General features: G+C 45.2%; 1 protein-coding gene across 3 annotated transcripts in view; it reads right to left on the bottom strand.

Annotated features, from left to right (window-relative positions):
• Window positions 1–884: 884 nt before the first annotated feature.
• Window positions 885–17,534, bottom strand: part of LOC125638252 (putative RNA-directed DNA polymerase from transposon BS) — a 130,402-nt gene continuing 113,752 nt past the window's right edge. For 2 of the 3 annotated variants that reach the window (XM_048853772.2, XM_075129451.1), the window contains 3 exons: window positions 13,189–13,276; window positions 5,884–5,944; window positions 885–5,604 (listed from right to left, as the gene is read on the bottom strand). In XM_048853772.2, the coding sequence (XP_048709729.2) occupies window positions 1,836–2,939 (1,104 nt within the window). In that variant the 5' untranslated portion in view covers window positions 2,940–5,604; window positions 5,884–5,944; window positions 13,189–13,276 and the 3' untranslated portion in view covers window positions 885–1,835. Of the gene's footprint in view, window positions 5,605–5,883; window positions 5,945–9,636; window positions 10,278–13,188; window positions 13,277–17,534 lie in introns of those variants that run through there. The other variant, XR_012668917.1, reaches the window with a different exon arrangement.

Raw genomic sequence — 17,534 nt, 5'->3', positions numbered from 1 at the left:
ACAAAATGTCAGAACTTAAATAGAATGTTGATCTCCTGTCCTGGTATCCTGTTCCTTAAACACCTGCCCATACCTTTAGTTTTGAAAGAAATTACGTTCTCTTTTAACTCCCCTACCACCTGCTACTATTTTGTCAGAATAGCTGTGTAATGCGTCCTCAGTTGGGACCCACTGAGGCACGGTTACAAGCTGTTATTTCTGAAGAGCCCTAAATCCTAATAGTTCCTCCCTGTTCTTAGGCACTAGCATTGGCAGCATGTGAAGCTTCCCCTCCGGGCACTAGCCCGCTGCCCCGCCTCTTCTCTGTGAGGCCCTGCCCTCACTTGCCGCTCTCAGCCCCCTCGTTGGTCCTGGCTGGAATGGGGTAGGGGCTGAGGACAGGTGGAACTCTTTGTCCTTGGAGTCCAGAGCAACTCGGGTGGATTTGATTTAAATCATGATTTAAGTCACTAGTCAGGAAGACTCAGGTTAATCATGGATTTCTACATAGAAGTGCATTCTTGTTGGCTGTTATAACCTTAATACGTATTCTTCACAGCTCAGAGATAGATGTAGGTTTCATTTTTAGAAGGTATGTTTTTTAAAGTGATTTCTTTTGAAAACTTTTCAGATTAGGTTTTCAGCTATCTGAGAAAATGATTGATTGTTTGGTTATTTCATTTACCAAAGGTAATTGAAGCAGATATTTATGAAGTCACTGGGAGGTGAACTATCTCCAATTCAACAGGTTAATCATTAATATTTGGATGATTTTCTTGCCAGGCTATATTAGGAGGAGAACATCACCAGACAGACATTTAAATTGTTTTATTTAAACAAAAAAAAAACCCCAACAATGTTATATATTGTGGATATTTTTCTTCAACAGCAAACATAATATTTTAACAAAACAAGCATATGAATTTTTGAATTTAGTTAAAAACATTCAAGTTTTTAAAAATCAGGTTTGTTAAAATTGTTTAACTGAAATAGTTAAACGAAATATTAAAAAAAAATTAAATTGGACTATGTCAGCCAGGTCAACATGAGAAACTTAAAATATTAGCTTCTGCAGCTAACTCAGTTGTCCTCATTTTCCTGTTTGTTCATAATCTGGAAAAGAAAAACAAGCTTTCCTGCTTTTTAAGGTTCCAAATGATTTCTCAGTTTGGAATAAATTAGTCCAAAGGAAGAAAATATTCTTTCTACATGGGCAGAAGAGCTACTGCTGTTAAAAGTGAGATCATCACTTCAGTCTCTGAATCCAAGTGCTTAAGTGACTTCCACCAGTTCACCAGTGTGAACCTCTTTAAAACATCAGCAAACATATATTTCTTGAATGGTTCACCCTTAGCTCTGAAGTTTATTATATTTGGCATTATGGAGGGATGATTGCTGGATGTCATAGCCAACTCCTCTTCTTCAGCAGTTAAGGTTTGACCCTGGTACCAAGTATTGAGAATATTTGCAAGAAAATGACCTGGAGATAATGCTTGTCCCATTTGTTTTTTTAATGCTTGTAATTTAACTCTGTCATTGCATATTTCTCTTTTTAAGATCTCACTCAGTTCCTTCCAAATTTCAACAGCATAAGCAATAAAACAGCTATTTCCCTGCATTTTGTTCAAGGCTACAGAAATAGGCTTAGAATATTAGGGTTGGAAGAGACCTCAGGAGGTCATCTAGTCCAAACCCCTGCTCAAGGCAGGACCAACACCAACTAAATCATCGCAGCCAAGGCTTTGTCAAGCTGGGCCTTAAAAACCTCTAAGGATGGAGATTCCACCACCTCCCTAGGTAACCCATTCCAGTGCTTCACCACCCTCCTAGTGAAAAAGTTTTTCCTAATATCCAACCTAGACCTCCACCACTGCAACTTGAGACCATTGCTCCTTGTTCTGTCTTGTTCTGTCTCCATCCTCTCTGGAACCCCCCTTCAGGTAGTTGAAAGCAGCTATCAAATCCCCCCTCATTCTTCTCTTCTGCAGACTAAATAACCCCAGTTCCCTCAGCCTCTCCTTGTAAGTCATGTGCCCCAGCCCACTAATCATTTTCATTGCCCTCTGCTGGACTCTCTCCAATTTGTCCACATCCCTCTGTAGTGGGGGGGGGGGGGGAAACAGGAGGGGAGACCAAAACTGGATGCAATACTCCAGGTGTAGCTTCACTAGTGCCGAATAGAGGGGAATAATCACTTCCCTCGATCTGCTGGCAATGCTCTTAGTAATGCAGCCCAATATGCCACTGGCCTTCTTGGCAACAAGGGCACACTGTTGACTCATATCCAGCTTCTTGTCCACTGTAATTCCCAGGTGCTTATCTGCAGAACTGCTGTTTAGCCAGTCAGTCCCCAGCGTGTAGCAGTGCATGGGATTCTTCCTTCCTAAGTGCAGAATTCTGCATGTGTCCTTGTTGAACCTCATCAGATTTCTTTTGGCCCAATCCTCCAATTTGTCAAGGTCACTCTGGACCCTATCTCTACCCTCCATCGAATCTACCTCTCCCCCCTGCTTAGGGTCATCTGCGAACTTGCCGAGGGTGCAATCCATCCCATCATCCAACATCTTTATTAATGATCTGATCAAAACTGGCCCCAGGACGTACCCCTGGCACACTCCGCTTGATACCAGCTGCCAACTAGACATAGAGACTTTGATCATTACCCGTTGAGGGAGACAATCTAGCCAGCTTTCTATCCACTTTATAGTCCATTCGTCCAATCCATAAGTCTTTAACTTGCTGGCAAGAATACTGTGGGAGACTGTATCAAAAGCTTTGCTAACATCAAGATATATCATGTCCACTGCTTTCCCCATATCCACAGAGCCAGTTATCTCATCATAAAAGGCAATCAGGTTGGTTAGGAATGATTTGCCCTTGATGAATCCATGTTGACTGCTCCTGATAACCTTCCTCTCCTCCAAGTGCTTCAAAATGGATTCCTTGAGGAACTGCTCCATGATTTTGCTGTGGACTGAAGTGAGTCTGACTGGTCTGTAGTTCCCTGGGTTCTCTTTTTTTCTCTTTTTAAAATATGGACACTATATTTGCCTTTTTCCAATCATCTGGGACCTTCCCTGATCGCCATGAATTTTCAGAGATAATGGCCAATGGCTTTGCAATCACATCAGCCAACTCCCTCAGCACCCTTGGATGCATTGCATCTGGACCCAGGGACCTGAGCATGTCCAGCTTTTCTAAATAGTCCTTAACTTGTTCTTTCACCACTGAAGGCTGCTCACCTACTTCCCATGCTGTGTTGCCCAGTGCAGCAGTTTGGGATCTGTCCTTGTCTGCGAAGGCCAAACCAACCAACCAACCAAACAATCCAGCACTGAGTACTTCAGCTTTTTCCACATCATCTGTCACTATGTGGGACCCTTACTGAATGAGGGAGGCAACACTTTCCCTGACCTCCTTCTTGTTGCTAATATACCTGTAGAAACCCTTCTTGTTACCCTTCACATCCCTTGCTAGCTGCAACTCCAATTGTGCTTGGCCTTCCTGATTACACCCCTTCAGGGTACCCGGCATGTGTTCAACATTTTTCTTTAGCCCAATGTTGAGAACTTTGGCTGTGACAGTGCCATCTATTTTTTCACGATTTTGTTCACAAACTGTCATCAGATTAGAGCAGTTCTTGACATAGTGCTCAAAACACTGAGTTCCATCGCACGTCTTGTGGGGGAGTGAGCTTGGTTCCTCCCACTTTTTTCAGAACAGCTGCTGCAAAGTGGTTGTTACGGAAGTATTTTTCAATTTCAATAACATTAGCCTTATTTCTGGAACACTGAAGTCTGGCTAGGAGGTGCATCAAGTCTGGCTAGGAGGTGCATCAAATGAGTGCTGCAATCATATGTTATTAGCTTGGGACTCTCTTCTAAATAATTTTGGATACATTTGCAGCATTGTCTGCGACCAAGCTGTGTGCAGTAACTCCTCGCTTAACAGTGTAGTTATGTTCTGAAAAAATGCGACTTTAAGTGAAATGGTATTAAGTGAATCCAACTTCCCCATAAGAATTAATGTAAATAGGGGCTGGGGGGGGGGGTTTCAGTTCCAGGGAAGTTTTTTCCCACCAGACCAAAAAAATTACATGTGTGTGTGTATATATATAAAATACACACCCACACACAAAGTTTTAAACAATTTAATACACAGCAATGATGATTGTGAAGCTTGGTTGAGGTGGTGAAGTTAGAGGGTGGAATATTTCCCAGGTAATGCCTTACTGCTAATGATGAACTGGCATTTGGCTGAGCTCTCAAGGGTTAACACATTATTGTTAATGTAGCCTCACACTCTACAAGGCAGCACGAATGGTTGGAAGGGAGACAGCATGGCGGACAGACACACCCTGTGTGTGAGTGAGAGAGATGTGCATTGCCCCTTTAAGTATATCAGGAAGTAGAGAGCTTGCTAGCTGCAGCTGCTATCTCAACTTCCTGAGCCCTATCATGTCCGTCCCCCCCCCCCCCCACTCTATATGGAGAAGGGGTAAGTGGAGGGGCATGGGCAGAAGTGAGGGGTACACCCTGATATTAGCCCCCCTCTTCCACCGCACAAGAAGCAGGAGGCTCCAGGGAGCAGCTCCAAGGCAGAGGGCAGGAGCAGCACATGGCAGTGTGGGGAGGGACAGCTGAACTGCCCGCAGTTGATAGCCTGCTGGGCAGCTGCCACACAGGGAACTTAGGGGAGTGGGGAGCTGAGGGGGGGCTGCCGGCCCCCCCTGGTTCTAAGCCTCCAGCTAGCTGCAAGGGGCTGCTCTTCCTGCAAGCAGTGGACAAAGCAGGTGGCTACCAAACAATGTAACAAGGAAGCATTGAGCAACTTTAAATGAGCATGTTTCCTCATTGATCAGCAATGTAACAATGAAACAATGTTAACTGGGATATCTAAGTGAGGAGTTACTATACCAGACATTTGGGGCACCTTAGAGACTAATAAATTTATTTGAGCGTAAGCTTTCCTGAGCTACAGCTCACTTAGTCTCTAAGGTGCCCCAAATACTCCTTTTCTTTTTGCGAATACAGACTAACATGGCTGCTACTCTGAAACCATACTAGACTTTGGAATTCTCCCCCCGCCCACAGTTTGTTATAGCTTTTTCTGCTACTTCTTGCAAGTATTCCGCAGTGTGTGGATTTTCCAATGTATCAATTGTGTCTGTAAGGAAGACATTCCCTTCTTCTGTTGTCTTACAAGCACATACAACAGGATCATTGTGGACATTGCTCCACCCATCAAGACTCAGGTTAACAATTTTATCTTTTAGACCTTTTGCACACTGCTCAGTTTCTCTTTCATACGTTTTATCCAGCAATTTGCCTGTGACATCTGCTCTGTTGGGTGGGCTGTATCCTGGTCTTAATGACTGACCCATGTTAATGAAGTGTGGGTTCTCAATCATATGGAAAGGAGAGTTTGTTGCATAAACAAACTGGCAATTTTTTCATTAATTACCTCTTTTTGTAATCTGCTGGCTCTTTTTTCTTTTTGCGTACTGTGGCTATGATATATATGATGCGACTGAAACACTATCGTCAATAACTCTGACACTATTAAAAAAAGATGATCTTGAGGGTGGATAGTCTTCAGAATCCTGTATGTTGAGGATGGATTCTCCTAAACAAAATAAGTCAAAATAAGTCAATTAATTATTATTACCATACTGCTCATTTAGTATTATGCACTGTGTTCACTGACACTCAGTACTACTTTAAGGTGAAATTGTAAAAGGAAGATCTGCCTATTTCAGCTATTTATTTTTTACCACAACTGCATCTGAACTGATAGTACCATAGAGTAACAACTATATTTTTTGCTAAAATATGAGAATTCAAGATTAGTCTATAAGGAAGACAGGCAGTCCTTAAGAAGTATGAAATAAAAAAGTTTACTAACCTGCCTGAGCATCCTGCACATTCAGACATGTTTCTTTCATCATCTTCAAAGCAGGTTCCTCCTGAGAAGGAGCACTTCTCGTGATGTTGTTTCATTCAGGCAACCAGGTCTTACATTTCTTTATTGTACTGTTTGCATTTTGTGTGCATGCCTGTCCTACCCACAGGTAGAGGAACTTCATTAAAATATTCCCAAACAGTGTCTCTTTTGCGGCCTGCTGCTGTTATAGGTTTTCCCTTCCAGTGAGAGAATGGTATGGTAGATCTCAAATCAATGAAGGCTACACTCAGAAAAGACCTCAAGACTTCTGAAATATGCTGCTCAAAACAGTTTCACTTTTGTTTCTACTTCCTGTCCCTCCCTTCTCACACTTATCTCCAGACTTCTTCTCCTTGTCCAGATCTATTCCACCCCCAACACTTTATTCATTGGACTTTTTGAAACTTTGCACTCTTAGAGAGAGGTAAGGGATTGACTCTGTGTACACAAATTTGCAGAGGGACAACAGAGTTGAGGTCTGTTATTTCTCACCTCTATATATTATTTAAAAACATTTTTGCTGTTAACAAGCATGTTATCTCTAGAGACACAAATCCACAGTCTGAGAACTGCAAAACTAAGCATCTCTGATGGTATCTCCTAGACTTAGCATGGAGTCCCATTGGGTAGATAGAAAGATTAACCTAAATAATCTATACAGAAGCCCCTGGAACCCCATAAGGATTGGGTCCCTAATCCATGAACTATTGGAACTCATTTACAAAAAACTTTTCTTAAACATTACATGAATATATTGTCTCATACTATAGACTTTATAATCCCTATTTCATGATAAGATATCTTTGAGCTATAATGTATCTTAATTAAAACTATCTTTAGAAAGGTTTTCCTCAAAACCATTTTAACAAAAAAAATCCAATTTAAAAAATCCAATTTTTATTTAAAAAACCATTAATTTTTATCCATCTTAAAAGCAACCTCCCCTATTCCACCCATGGCCCCACCCCATTGTGGCTTTCTCCTGCAGCAACAACCCTGTTCTGTGCACTGCCCCGTCCCCACCGCCACTCTGCCTCTTCCCCCTGAGGCTCCACCCTCATTTGCTCCTCCCCCCCTCCAAGACCAGAAAAGCTCTGTGTCCCCGCTGTGGCTCTGAGGCCACGGTGGGTAGCAAGAACTCCTCCAGCCTCGGGGGCTGTGGCAGGGGGAGTTTTTCAGGGAGCTCCAAATCTACCTCTGCGCCTCAGTGGAATGAGGTTTGGGAAGGCTTAGCCTCCCCTACGTGCCACCCATGGTCAATAGTGTCTGACTATGGTCTTCTGATGGACTACAGTTGGCAGAAATATCTTTAACACCAGGAATTAGTCAAATGTGGGCTAGAATTACTTGAAACAATTTAATATTCAGTGTAATACAAGATGTACTTTAGAAAGATAGTCTGTTCTTTAAATCAAATTTTGTAAAAAGGCTTTAGGCTGGTGAAGCAAGATTCCATTAGATAGCAAAATGGTTTTTTTGTCCCTGCTGTGGGTATTTTTTTTATTTGTATTACCATAGAGTCTGACTCCAGGACCAGGACCCTATTGTGCTAGGCACTGTACAAACAGCACCAACAGACAATCCTAAAGAGTTTATAATTTAAGTGTAAGACAAGAGACAACAAATGGAGACAGACGGATGAGGGTTTACAGAGAAACAATGAGACAAGATTGGTCAGCAAGCTAGGCAGCGGCCTCAGCACAGACGGAATCTCCAGGTGGTGCTGCTGCAGGAAACTGATCTTTGTAACCTTGCAGTACAAAACAAGTGAGATGTTACAAGACGCCAGACTGGGAGAGTGAGAGTTTCTTTAGTGGTATAATTATGGCAATTAGGGATGTGATATGTTACTAAATTATTATACTAGTATTACCTCTGGTGTGGACACAACTATACCAGTATAAAGGTGCTTTATACCAGTATAATGTATTCCTCTTTCCCTGCAGGAATAGCTTATACTGGTGTAAAGCACAAGCCCTTAGAGTGTCTAACTCTGAGTGCTCAAGGCAGAGTTAAAATTCATCAGAAAGCAAACTTGCTGATTTTTGAATGTTTAACTATACTGGTAAATGTTTACTGACCCAGGATTTGAGGCACCATCTAATAAATGATTGTACAATCTTTGAAGTCTGTGTCTTCCTATATGTGAGCGCAACACCAAGCTCATTGTGGGTACTACTAAATAATAAGAGAAAATAAAAAACTTATTTCTACTTACATTTAGTCCTCTTTATCAACACACTATCATTATGACCACTGTTGTGGCACCTTCTATTCTCATTATTATAATAATTCTAAAATGCTTAGGAACAATCTGATGAGGTGTACCCCCCCCCCCCACCACACACACTCTTACCTTGAAGGAGTTAATATAGGCCAGATGGGCTAATTTACCTAGTAAGCAGCCCTAATGAAGGGAAGCTCACCTGTGCAAGAACAGGTGGGGCCTCTATAAAACCAGGGAGCTGGTAGCAGAAAGGAGGCTGCAGACACTCTCCCTAGGATACGGGCAAGAAAGGGATTTGGACTTAAGAGGAACGGTTTGTCTAGCAGACCCAGGAGATAGGGGTTTAGCTAGAAGAGTGGAGAATGGAGCGTGACATAGGCAAGGTAGGAAGTAGTCCAGGGAAGTGGCAGGAAAGCTTGTGCTAGTGTAAACTTTTACTGCTGGAGATGGGTTCCAGCCCAGCGGCCCTGAGTGGATGATGGGCCTGGGGTCCCCTAGCAGCCACTGAGTGAGTCGCACCGTCTTGGTAGTAGGGTTGCCAAATTTCTGATTTCAGAAAGCCAAACACTCCTGCCCTGCCCCTGGCCACACCCCTTCCAGAGGCCCTGCCCCCACTCACTCCATGCCCCCTCCCTCCATTGCTTGCTCTCCCCCACCCTTGCTCATTTTCACCACGCTGGGCAGGGGCCAGAAATGACGGGTTTGGAGCGTGGGAGAGGGCCCTGGGCTGGGACGGGGGATAGGGTATGGGCTGTGGGCTCTGGGGTGAGGCCAGAAATGACGGGTTTGGAGCGTGGGAGAGGGCCCTGGGCTGGGACGGGGGATAGGGTATGGGCTGTGGGTGTGGGCTCTGGGGTGAGGCCAGAAATGATGGGTTTGGAGCGTGGGAGAGGGCCCTGGGCTGGGGGATAGGGTATGGGCTATGGGGTGAGGCCAGAAATGACAGGTTCAGGGGGGCCTCTGGGCTGGAGTAGGTGGTTGGGGTGTAGTGGCCACAAGGGCTCTGGCTAGGGATGCTGGCTCAGGTAGAGAGTTTGGGTGTGGAAGGGGGCCCAGGGCTGGGACAGTGAGGTAGGGTGTAGGAGGGGGCCTGGGTTGCAGGCTCTGGGAGGTAGTTAGGGTGCAGAAGGGGGTTCCAACATGGGGCAGGTGGTTGAGGTGTAGAAGGGGGTTTGGTCTCCGGGTGGTGCTTACCTCAGGCGGCTCCTGGAGGTGGCTGGCATGTCTGCTTCTAGGCGGAGGCGCAGCCAGGTCTCTCTGTGTACTGCTCCCATCTGCAGGCGCTGCCCCTGCAGCTCTCATTGGCTGTGGTTCCTAGCCAATGGGAGCTGTGGAGCCGGCGCTTAGGGCAGGGGCAGCATATGCAGCTACCATGGCTATGCTTCTACCTAGAAGCCAGAGGGAAATACTGGCCACTTGCAGGAGCCACGCAGAGCCAGGGAGCCTGCCTTAGCCCCACAGACCAGATTTTTAATGGCCCAGTCAGCGGTGTTGACCGGAGACGCCAGGATTCCTTTTTGACCGGGCATTCTAGTCAAAAACCAGACGCTTGGCAACCCTACTTGGCAGTGAATCATAGAATGTCAGGGTTGTAAGGGACCTCAGGAGGTCATCTAGTTCAACCTCCTGCTCAAAGCAGGACCAATCCCCATCTAAATCATCCCAGCCAGGGCTTTGTCAAGCCTGACCTTAAAAATATCTACGGAAGGAGATTCCACCACCTCCCTAGGTAACGCATTCCAGTGTTTCACCACCCTCCTAGTGAACTTTAAGACTGTCCAGGTTTGTTTGTTCTAGCTGTTGAGGGCGTGGCTCAGCCAGAGTAGTGGAGTTAAGGACAGCCTGGGATGGTGTGGAAGACTGTGATAGTACCTTGGAAGAGGACGACTCTTGTGACTTGGCTGGAGGGCTGAACTCCCTCCCACTTAAGCTAGTCAAGCTACTATTGTGCTCACCAAATACATGCAAAAGTCTCTGTGCCTGGTGCTCCATATGCTTCTCTGGTGCTTCCCTTTGTCTCTGCTTTCAGTTGCAAACACAGGAGTTTGCTTCAAAATGACTACAGTTTTCTTCTCATTCAGCACCTCTGACACCATGCAATGACCTTGGAGGTCATTAAATAAAAAAACTGGTGAATGAGAAAGGAATAAAACTTTAATAAATCAAACTGGAGATCTTCTGTAGTAAGTTGCTGCACACAGCCATTTCGTGTTCTCAACCTCCACAGCACATCTCCAAATTCCTATGTTAATAATAGTGTCCTTTATGAGGGAACATCTCTAAATTATAATCTTCTACAAACATATCTTCCTGTCTTTCTAGGCAGGCTAGCACCATTTTTGAATTGCTGTCAGCCAGCATGGATGCAACAATGCTCCGTGCCATTATGCTGTTGGGTGTGTGACTATGCAAAAGTCTGGTTACCATGGGTAGGGGATGGGAGTAGTAGCCTGTTGCCCTGGCCTGAAGAGGCAGCGCCTATGGCAGCACAAATGCACCAGCTCGGGCGGCCCCTTTGAGGTTTTCAGGGTTGTGGCGGAGGACAGAGCACGGGGGCCCACAGCGAGCAGAGTAAGGGGTTCCCAACAGGCATGGAATATTCCCCGGGGAGGGAAGGAACATGAGCTGGTCTGCCAGCCAGCGCTTCTCCCAGCCATGCTCTCAGGCAGCTCCAGGGCAGGGAGGACTCCAGCAGGTGGGAAAGGGGGCAGCTGGGCAGGCAGCACAGAGGGAGACTAGAAGCTGCCTTGAAGGAGGGCCATGTCCTAGCTCACCAGTGGAGCTGCCTGGCTGCTCCCGTGAGGCCACAGTGCTCTTCTGACCTGCACTCCCAGGCAACCTGCTGGAGCTGGGGTTTGCAAGTCCTTTCAGACTGCCTATGCTGGAGTTGACAAGGGAAAGCAGCGAGCGTGTAGGGGATGAAGGGGAGCAAACAAGGGTGGGACCTTGGGGGAAGTGGCAGAGCAGGGGAGTCCAGTTTTCAGAAATTAGAAATTTGGCAACCCTGCAGGAAGATGAAGCATGGCAGCTCCCGAGGAGCAAGAGAGGGACTGCAAGGCAACTAAGTAAGACAATGGGCTGAGAAATGGCAAAAGGGAGCGAGCGAGCCAGGCTAAAAGAACTAATCCCCAGAACAGGGAGGTGGTACCTCTACTGGCGAGTAGAGAGGCCTGTAACAACCAGCTGTACTGTAATACTTGTTGTGACTGCTAATTGTTTCCTTGACACTAAAGCTGTCAGCCAATTAATGTAGTTCCCCATATGCAAGTGGGCTGGAACTTTTGTAGCAGTTTGCAGGGGCCCAAGCCAAAGTCCCCCCTCCTCTCTGTGGCTGGCTGTTCCGGTTGTAAGCCAGCTGCTTTCTCTTCTGGTGCCACAGCAGCACCAGGGGTGGGGTGGTGAAAGATGTAATGGCAGTGCCTCCCTGCCAGAATCTATTATTCTGCAGGGGGAGAGAAAAAACAACAACCAACCAACCACAAAAAACCCCACTAAACACACCACAATCTGTGGTGGGGACATGAATTCTGTGCTTATGTTTCTTTTGTTAACCGGGCACTGTTGCCAGTGCCCATATGGTGACTGGATGTGATATGCATCCATTTTTCATGTTAATACAGCCAATATTTGAACTAGGACCCTTTTGTTCTCTAGGTTTACACACATTATGAATGTGAGAAGGTGACAGGAGAACTTTTCCAAGTGCACCTCCACCTGGACAAGCCACTAGGTCTTGTGCTAAGTTGATTTCATATGAAAGTATCCATTCATTGAGTTAGCCCTGGCCTTCTGGGACCACTTTTATGCTTAAAATTATATTTCATTCTGCACATTCCATCCTTGGCCTCTCCTGAACTACAAAATAGGTTGACAATTATGTTAACTTTTGCTGTGTAGCTAAGTGTCCCTTAGAAACCAGTACTGTACAAATATCTAAGGGCTTGTTTATGCAGGGGGCGGGGGGTAGTTCACACTGAGTTGACATGCCCTCGTTATTGTACAACTAAGCCACACTAATAGCATGTACATATGGCAGCTGTGCCCTTTGTCAGTTCATATCACTGTGTACAGATGGTGGAGATTTGGTGCACACTAAGCATATGGCATGTCTGCCAAGTATCCCATGGTCATTTGCTTCACTGCAGAGCTTTGTGCATTGTGGGATGCATACCAGAAGCCAGTGGAATTCTGGGACTTAGGGTCCAACTCCAAAACTCCCATGATTCCACCCCCTTCGTCCCATGCTTCCTGTCTTTCTAGGCAGGCTAGCACCATTTTTGAATTGCTGTCAGCCAGCATGGATGCAACAATGCTCCGTGCCATTATGCTGTTGGGTGTGTGAATATGCAGAGGCTGTTGGGGCTTTAGCTGAGGTCTTGACACTGGGTGGCTTTGGTCTTGGACTTCAACTGCTGCACCACTGCACTTGTGCCTATAGCAGCGGCTCCTCTAGCAGCAACAGCAGAGGGAGGAGGAGAAGGAGGACACCATGCAACGGCTGCTACACAAGCTCTTACTAAGAGTCACAAAGTGAGCCATTTCTCAGCAGCTCAGAAAACCAGCATCAGTTGGTGGCAGAGGATTGTTCTTCAGAGCTGGGTTGAGCAGCAATGGTTACAGAATCCAGGATGGTGAAGGCAACCTTTTTGAGATCATTGCTGAACTAGCCTCAGAGCTACAATGGCAGCGTACCAACATGCAGTGTCCCATACTTGTTGATAAGTGGGTCTCCACTGTGACCTGGCCACCCCTGATTGTTACTGGTCTGTAGCCAACTAATTTGGCATGGGGAGATGGATTGTTGTCATGCAGGTGTGTGCTGTCATGCAGAAGGTACTGTGGCACTGGGTAATAAAGCTTGCCAATGCTCAGGTGGTTATTGATGGCTTTGGATGCCTGGGGACAATACACAACAATGGTTTCTGGGGTTGTGTCAGGGCTCAAAGTTCCTGAGTGCACCAGATGTAGGGTGTACATAATTCTGATGCTGGTTAGAATTTAATTCTTAGCAGCATTTGTTAAGAAAAATCTGACCTTACCTGAAGTGCTATTTGAATCATTTTGACACTGAACTATTTCTTTCTGTTGCTCTTCTTCTTCCATCTCTGCTGCTTCCTCCACCTTCTCCTGGAAGGACACAATACAAATAAAAGCAAGATGGAATGAAGGATATGATTGATACTGATAATTCCTTGAGACTCAGACAAAAATTAGCATAATCCCTTCTGGCTCACTGAGATGCTTTAGCAGGAACAGCCATCTATCCTGCTGTTGAGGGTACTGGGCGGATTTCACCTCCATCCACTATGCGCTTCACTTGCATAAAACTGACTTTGTATCATCCAAAACCAGGAAATTAGTGATACTGAATAAAAGTGTATTGATAATCTAGTTTCACTAGCTGAATTGGTTCAAATCTTCCAGGATAGCACAAATGAAAATCAAGGAGGAAAACAACTTTACCTCATGCTATGTTAATGGAATAATACAACAAATTCGCAAGTTTACAATAAAAGATTTTTCAATAGTGAATTTACAGTATCAGAAATGAAAATTAAAAATTACAAACATGTATAAATTGATGACCTACCAACCCTTTAGGAACATCTCCAGTCTCACAAAACAACTCAGATAAAAAGTCTTCCAGATGCTGATAATCAGTTCATGCTATCACATACACAAGGTGATCACCAAAGAAACATATACCTGGTTAGAAACTGGCTGCAACACATGGGGACTACAGATCAATGTGTTATTTCAGCCCCAAAACAGACTAAAATTTTATGAGACACATGAAAATCAAATACACCCTAAATTGTTGGTACCTGGGCCTCACAATAGAATTTATCCTCAAGGAGCTTCAAAGTGGCTATAAATCACTAGAAGAAAGACGCCACAGGCATTCTATCCATAAAGAAACTACTAGATAGTTTTAAATACAACACTTTGATAAAACTGCCATTTGACCATGTACTTCAACCCATTCTACTATGTGGGAATCAAGTCTGGGGCTGAATTTTAGCATCTGCATACAATGATTGGGATCAAACCTGAACAGGAGCTCCAGCAACCATGGCTGCAGAATAGTATTTGGTCAATTTCCTCTACTAATCCACATATAGAAAAAAAAGTATTTAACTTCTGATACCATCTCAACCAAAGCAGTTAACACTCCCTCCAATCCAAAAAGCATTAGAAAAAAAATCACAATGATACTGTAGCAAAGTGAAGACTCAGCAGCGCAGTGCCCCTGCCAGTCATCTGGGAATTAGTTCTTTTCCAGCATACAGAGCACCCTCTGCAGGCCAGTGTCTCACCAGCTGCTGGCCCCATGTCCCTCCCAGACCCTGGCCCTTTACCTTGGGGTTCTGCCCTAGCAGTACCCCCTTACTCTGGGTCTCCCCTCCCAGGGGAACCCCCAACCCTCTATCCCCACCTTGCCTCAGTGGCTACTGCCAGTCATCCTCTAGCCTCATTCCACTGGGGCAGACTGCAGTGTAATGGCTACTCATCATTGGCAAGGGGTTAGGACTTCCTGCCTTTGCCTATTCCTGGGCTGCTCCTCTGCAGCCCCAGTACCTTTTGTAGGCCTTCAACAAGGCCTGCAGCCTGGGGTTTACCAGCTGGAGCTCCCTTTGCCCTTCCCCAGCACTGCTCCTCTTCTGGTACCTTGCTCCCAGGCAGCTAGCCCTTCCCATTCCAGGGCTAGGGTGAGACTTCTCAGCTCCTTTTGCCTTTCCCACACACTACTCTACCTCAGATACCCTTCTCTACCAGGCAGCCAGATCCTTCTCTCTCCACAGCTAGAGAGAGACTGACTCAGCTCCTGGCTCACAGCCCTTTTATAGGGCCAGCTGTGGCCTAATTGGGGCATGGCCCTAGCTGTGGCTGCTTCCCCAATCAGCCTAGCCTTTCACAGGAGCAGGGTAACTGCCCGCTACAAACATCCACACAAAAAGATGATCAGCTCCTCCATCACCACACACCAGACTCAATAATTCCAACCTCCTGACCAATGGAGCAAACAGGCACACACAAATCTGAACCATTCTCAAGTTGCCAAGTAAAGGAGCAATATGTGTGTAGCATTGGGAAGAACAAATCATAAACAACAAGCTAGACTGCTACAGTTCTGGGCCAGAACTGTCACACCAGGAGGGACTATCTTATTACAGTGAAATGTGAAAAATTAAGGCAGACTCCTACCAAATATAGAATCAGTCTTTGCAGTGGAAACTGGAAAGCTCAAAGCATGTCCTCTCTAGGTTTGGACTAAGTTGTATGATCATTATGATAGAAGAGTTTGAAGAAAGAAATAAACTTTCTACTCTAGTGTCTAAAATACAAAAGAGCGGAGAAAAATATTTCCCTCAAATTATCAGGAAATATAAAATACTTTTAATCAAAAAGTGATGAATAACCACATCCCGCCCCACAAAAAACCCTCAAGCAAACCAGCCAGACTGTGTCAAATCCTGGGAGAAAGAAGAAATGGCAAAGAGGGTATTACACTAGGTAGCAAAATCTACCACCAGATCAAGAATGGATACTAATGACTAAGGAACAAACCTCAAACACTGTGTGAAGCCCTGTTCTGGATGGATTGTATTACCTCTGACAGACACTTAAGGACTCTCTCTCTTTCGAACGCTTTAGCAATGCCTGTATATCTTGTTATGCTGATAAAATGTTATTGAACTGAACTGTAGTACCTAATCTGAGTATTATTATATTTTCACAAAGTCTCTTAAAAAACCCACAGGAAAGATTTTTAAAAGAGATATGCATCTCTCTCTTTCTATCTCCACCCAGACTTTTTGTATGATCCTACAAATATGAAGGTATTCTATTTCATATCTATTGTATTGAGGATTTCTCATTTATTTTAAAAGAACACAACTAACACAAGACTGCCTTACTGTGAGGCAACTGGAAAAAGGCTAATGTAGTGCCAATCTTTAAAAAAGGGAAGAAGGAGGATCCTGGGAACTACAGGCCAGTCAGCCTCACCTCAGTCCCTGGAAAAATCATGGAGCAGGTCCTCAAAGAATCAATCCTGAAGCACTTGCATGAGAGGAAAGTGATCAGGAACAGCCAGCATGGATTCACCAAGGGAAGGTCATGCCTGACTAATCTAATCGCCTTTTATGATGAGATTACTGGTTCTGTGGATGAAGGGAAAGCAGTGGATGTATTGTTTCTTGACTTTAGCAAAGCTTTTGACACGGTCTCCCACAGTATTCTTGTCAGCAAGTTAAGGAAGTATGGGCTGGATGAATGCACTATAAGGTGGGTAGAAAGCTGGCTAGATTGTCGGGCTCAACGGGTAGTGATCAATGGCTCCATGTCTAGTTGGCAGCCGGTGTCAAGTGGAGTGCCCCAGGGGTCGGTCCTGGGGCCGGTTTTGTTCAATATCTTCATAAATGATCTGGAGGATGGTGTAGATTGCACTCTCAGCAAATTTGCGGATGATACTAAACTGGGAGGAGTGGTAGATACGCTGGAGGGGAGGGATAGGATACAGAAGGACCTAGACAAATTGGAGGATTGGGCCAAAAGAAATCTGATGAGGTTCAATAAGGATAAGTGCAGGGTCCTGCACTTAGGACGGAAGAATCCAATGCACCGCTACAGACTAGGGGCCGAATGGCTAGGCAGCAGTTCTGCGGAAAAGGACCTAGGGTTGACAGTGGATGAGAAGCTGGATATGAGTCAGCAGTGTGCCCTTGTTGCCAAGAAGGCCAATGGCATTTTGGGATGTATAAGTAGGGGCATAGCGAGCAGATCGAGGGACGTGATCGTTCCCCTCTATTCGACATTGGTGAGGCCTCATCTGGAGTACTGTGTCCAGTTTTGGGACCCACACTACAAGAAGGATGTGGATAAATTGGAGAGAGTCCAGCGAAGGGCAACAAAAATGATTAGGGGTCTAGAACACATGACTTATGAGGAGAGGCTGAGAGAGCTGGGATTGTTTAGTCTGCAGAAGAGAAGAATGAGGGGGGATTTGATAGCTGCTTTCAACTACCTGAAAGGGGGTTCCAAAGAGGATGGCTCTAGACTGTTCTCAATGGTAGCACATGACAGAACGAGGAGTAATGGTCTCAAGTTGCAGTGGGGGAGGTTTAGATTGGATATTAGGAAAAACTTTTTCACTATGAGGGTGGTGAAACACTGGAATGCGTTACCTAGGGAGGTGGTAGAATCTCCTTCCTTAGAGGTTTTTAAGGTCAGGCTTGACAAAGCCCTGGCTGGGATGATTTAACTGGGAATTGGTCCTGCTTTGAGCAGGGGGTTGGACTAGATGACCTTCTGGGGTCCCTTCCAACCCTGATATTCTATGATTCTATGAACTGTAAAAACTAACATTGTGAAGGATTTTTTC

This window comes from Caretta caretta, chromosome 1 (assembly GCF_965140235.1).
Source record: "Caretta caretta isolate rCarCar2 chromosome 1, rCarCar1.hap1, whole genome shotgun sequence".
Classification (NCBI taxonomy): domain Eukaryota; kingdom Metazoa; phylum Chordata; order Testudines; family Cheloniidae; genus Caretta; species Caretta caretta.
The sequence above is the reverse complement of the archived record's forward strand: the minus strand, read 5'-3'. Positions and strand labels throughout refer to the sequence as shown.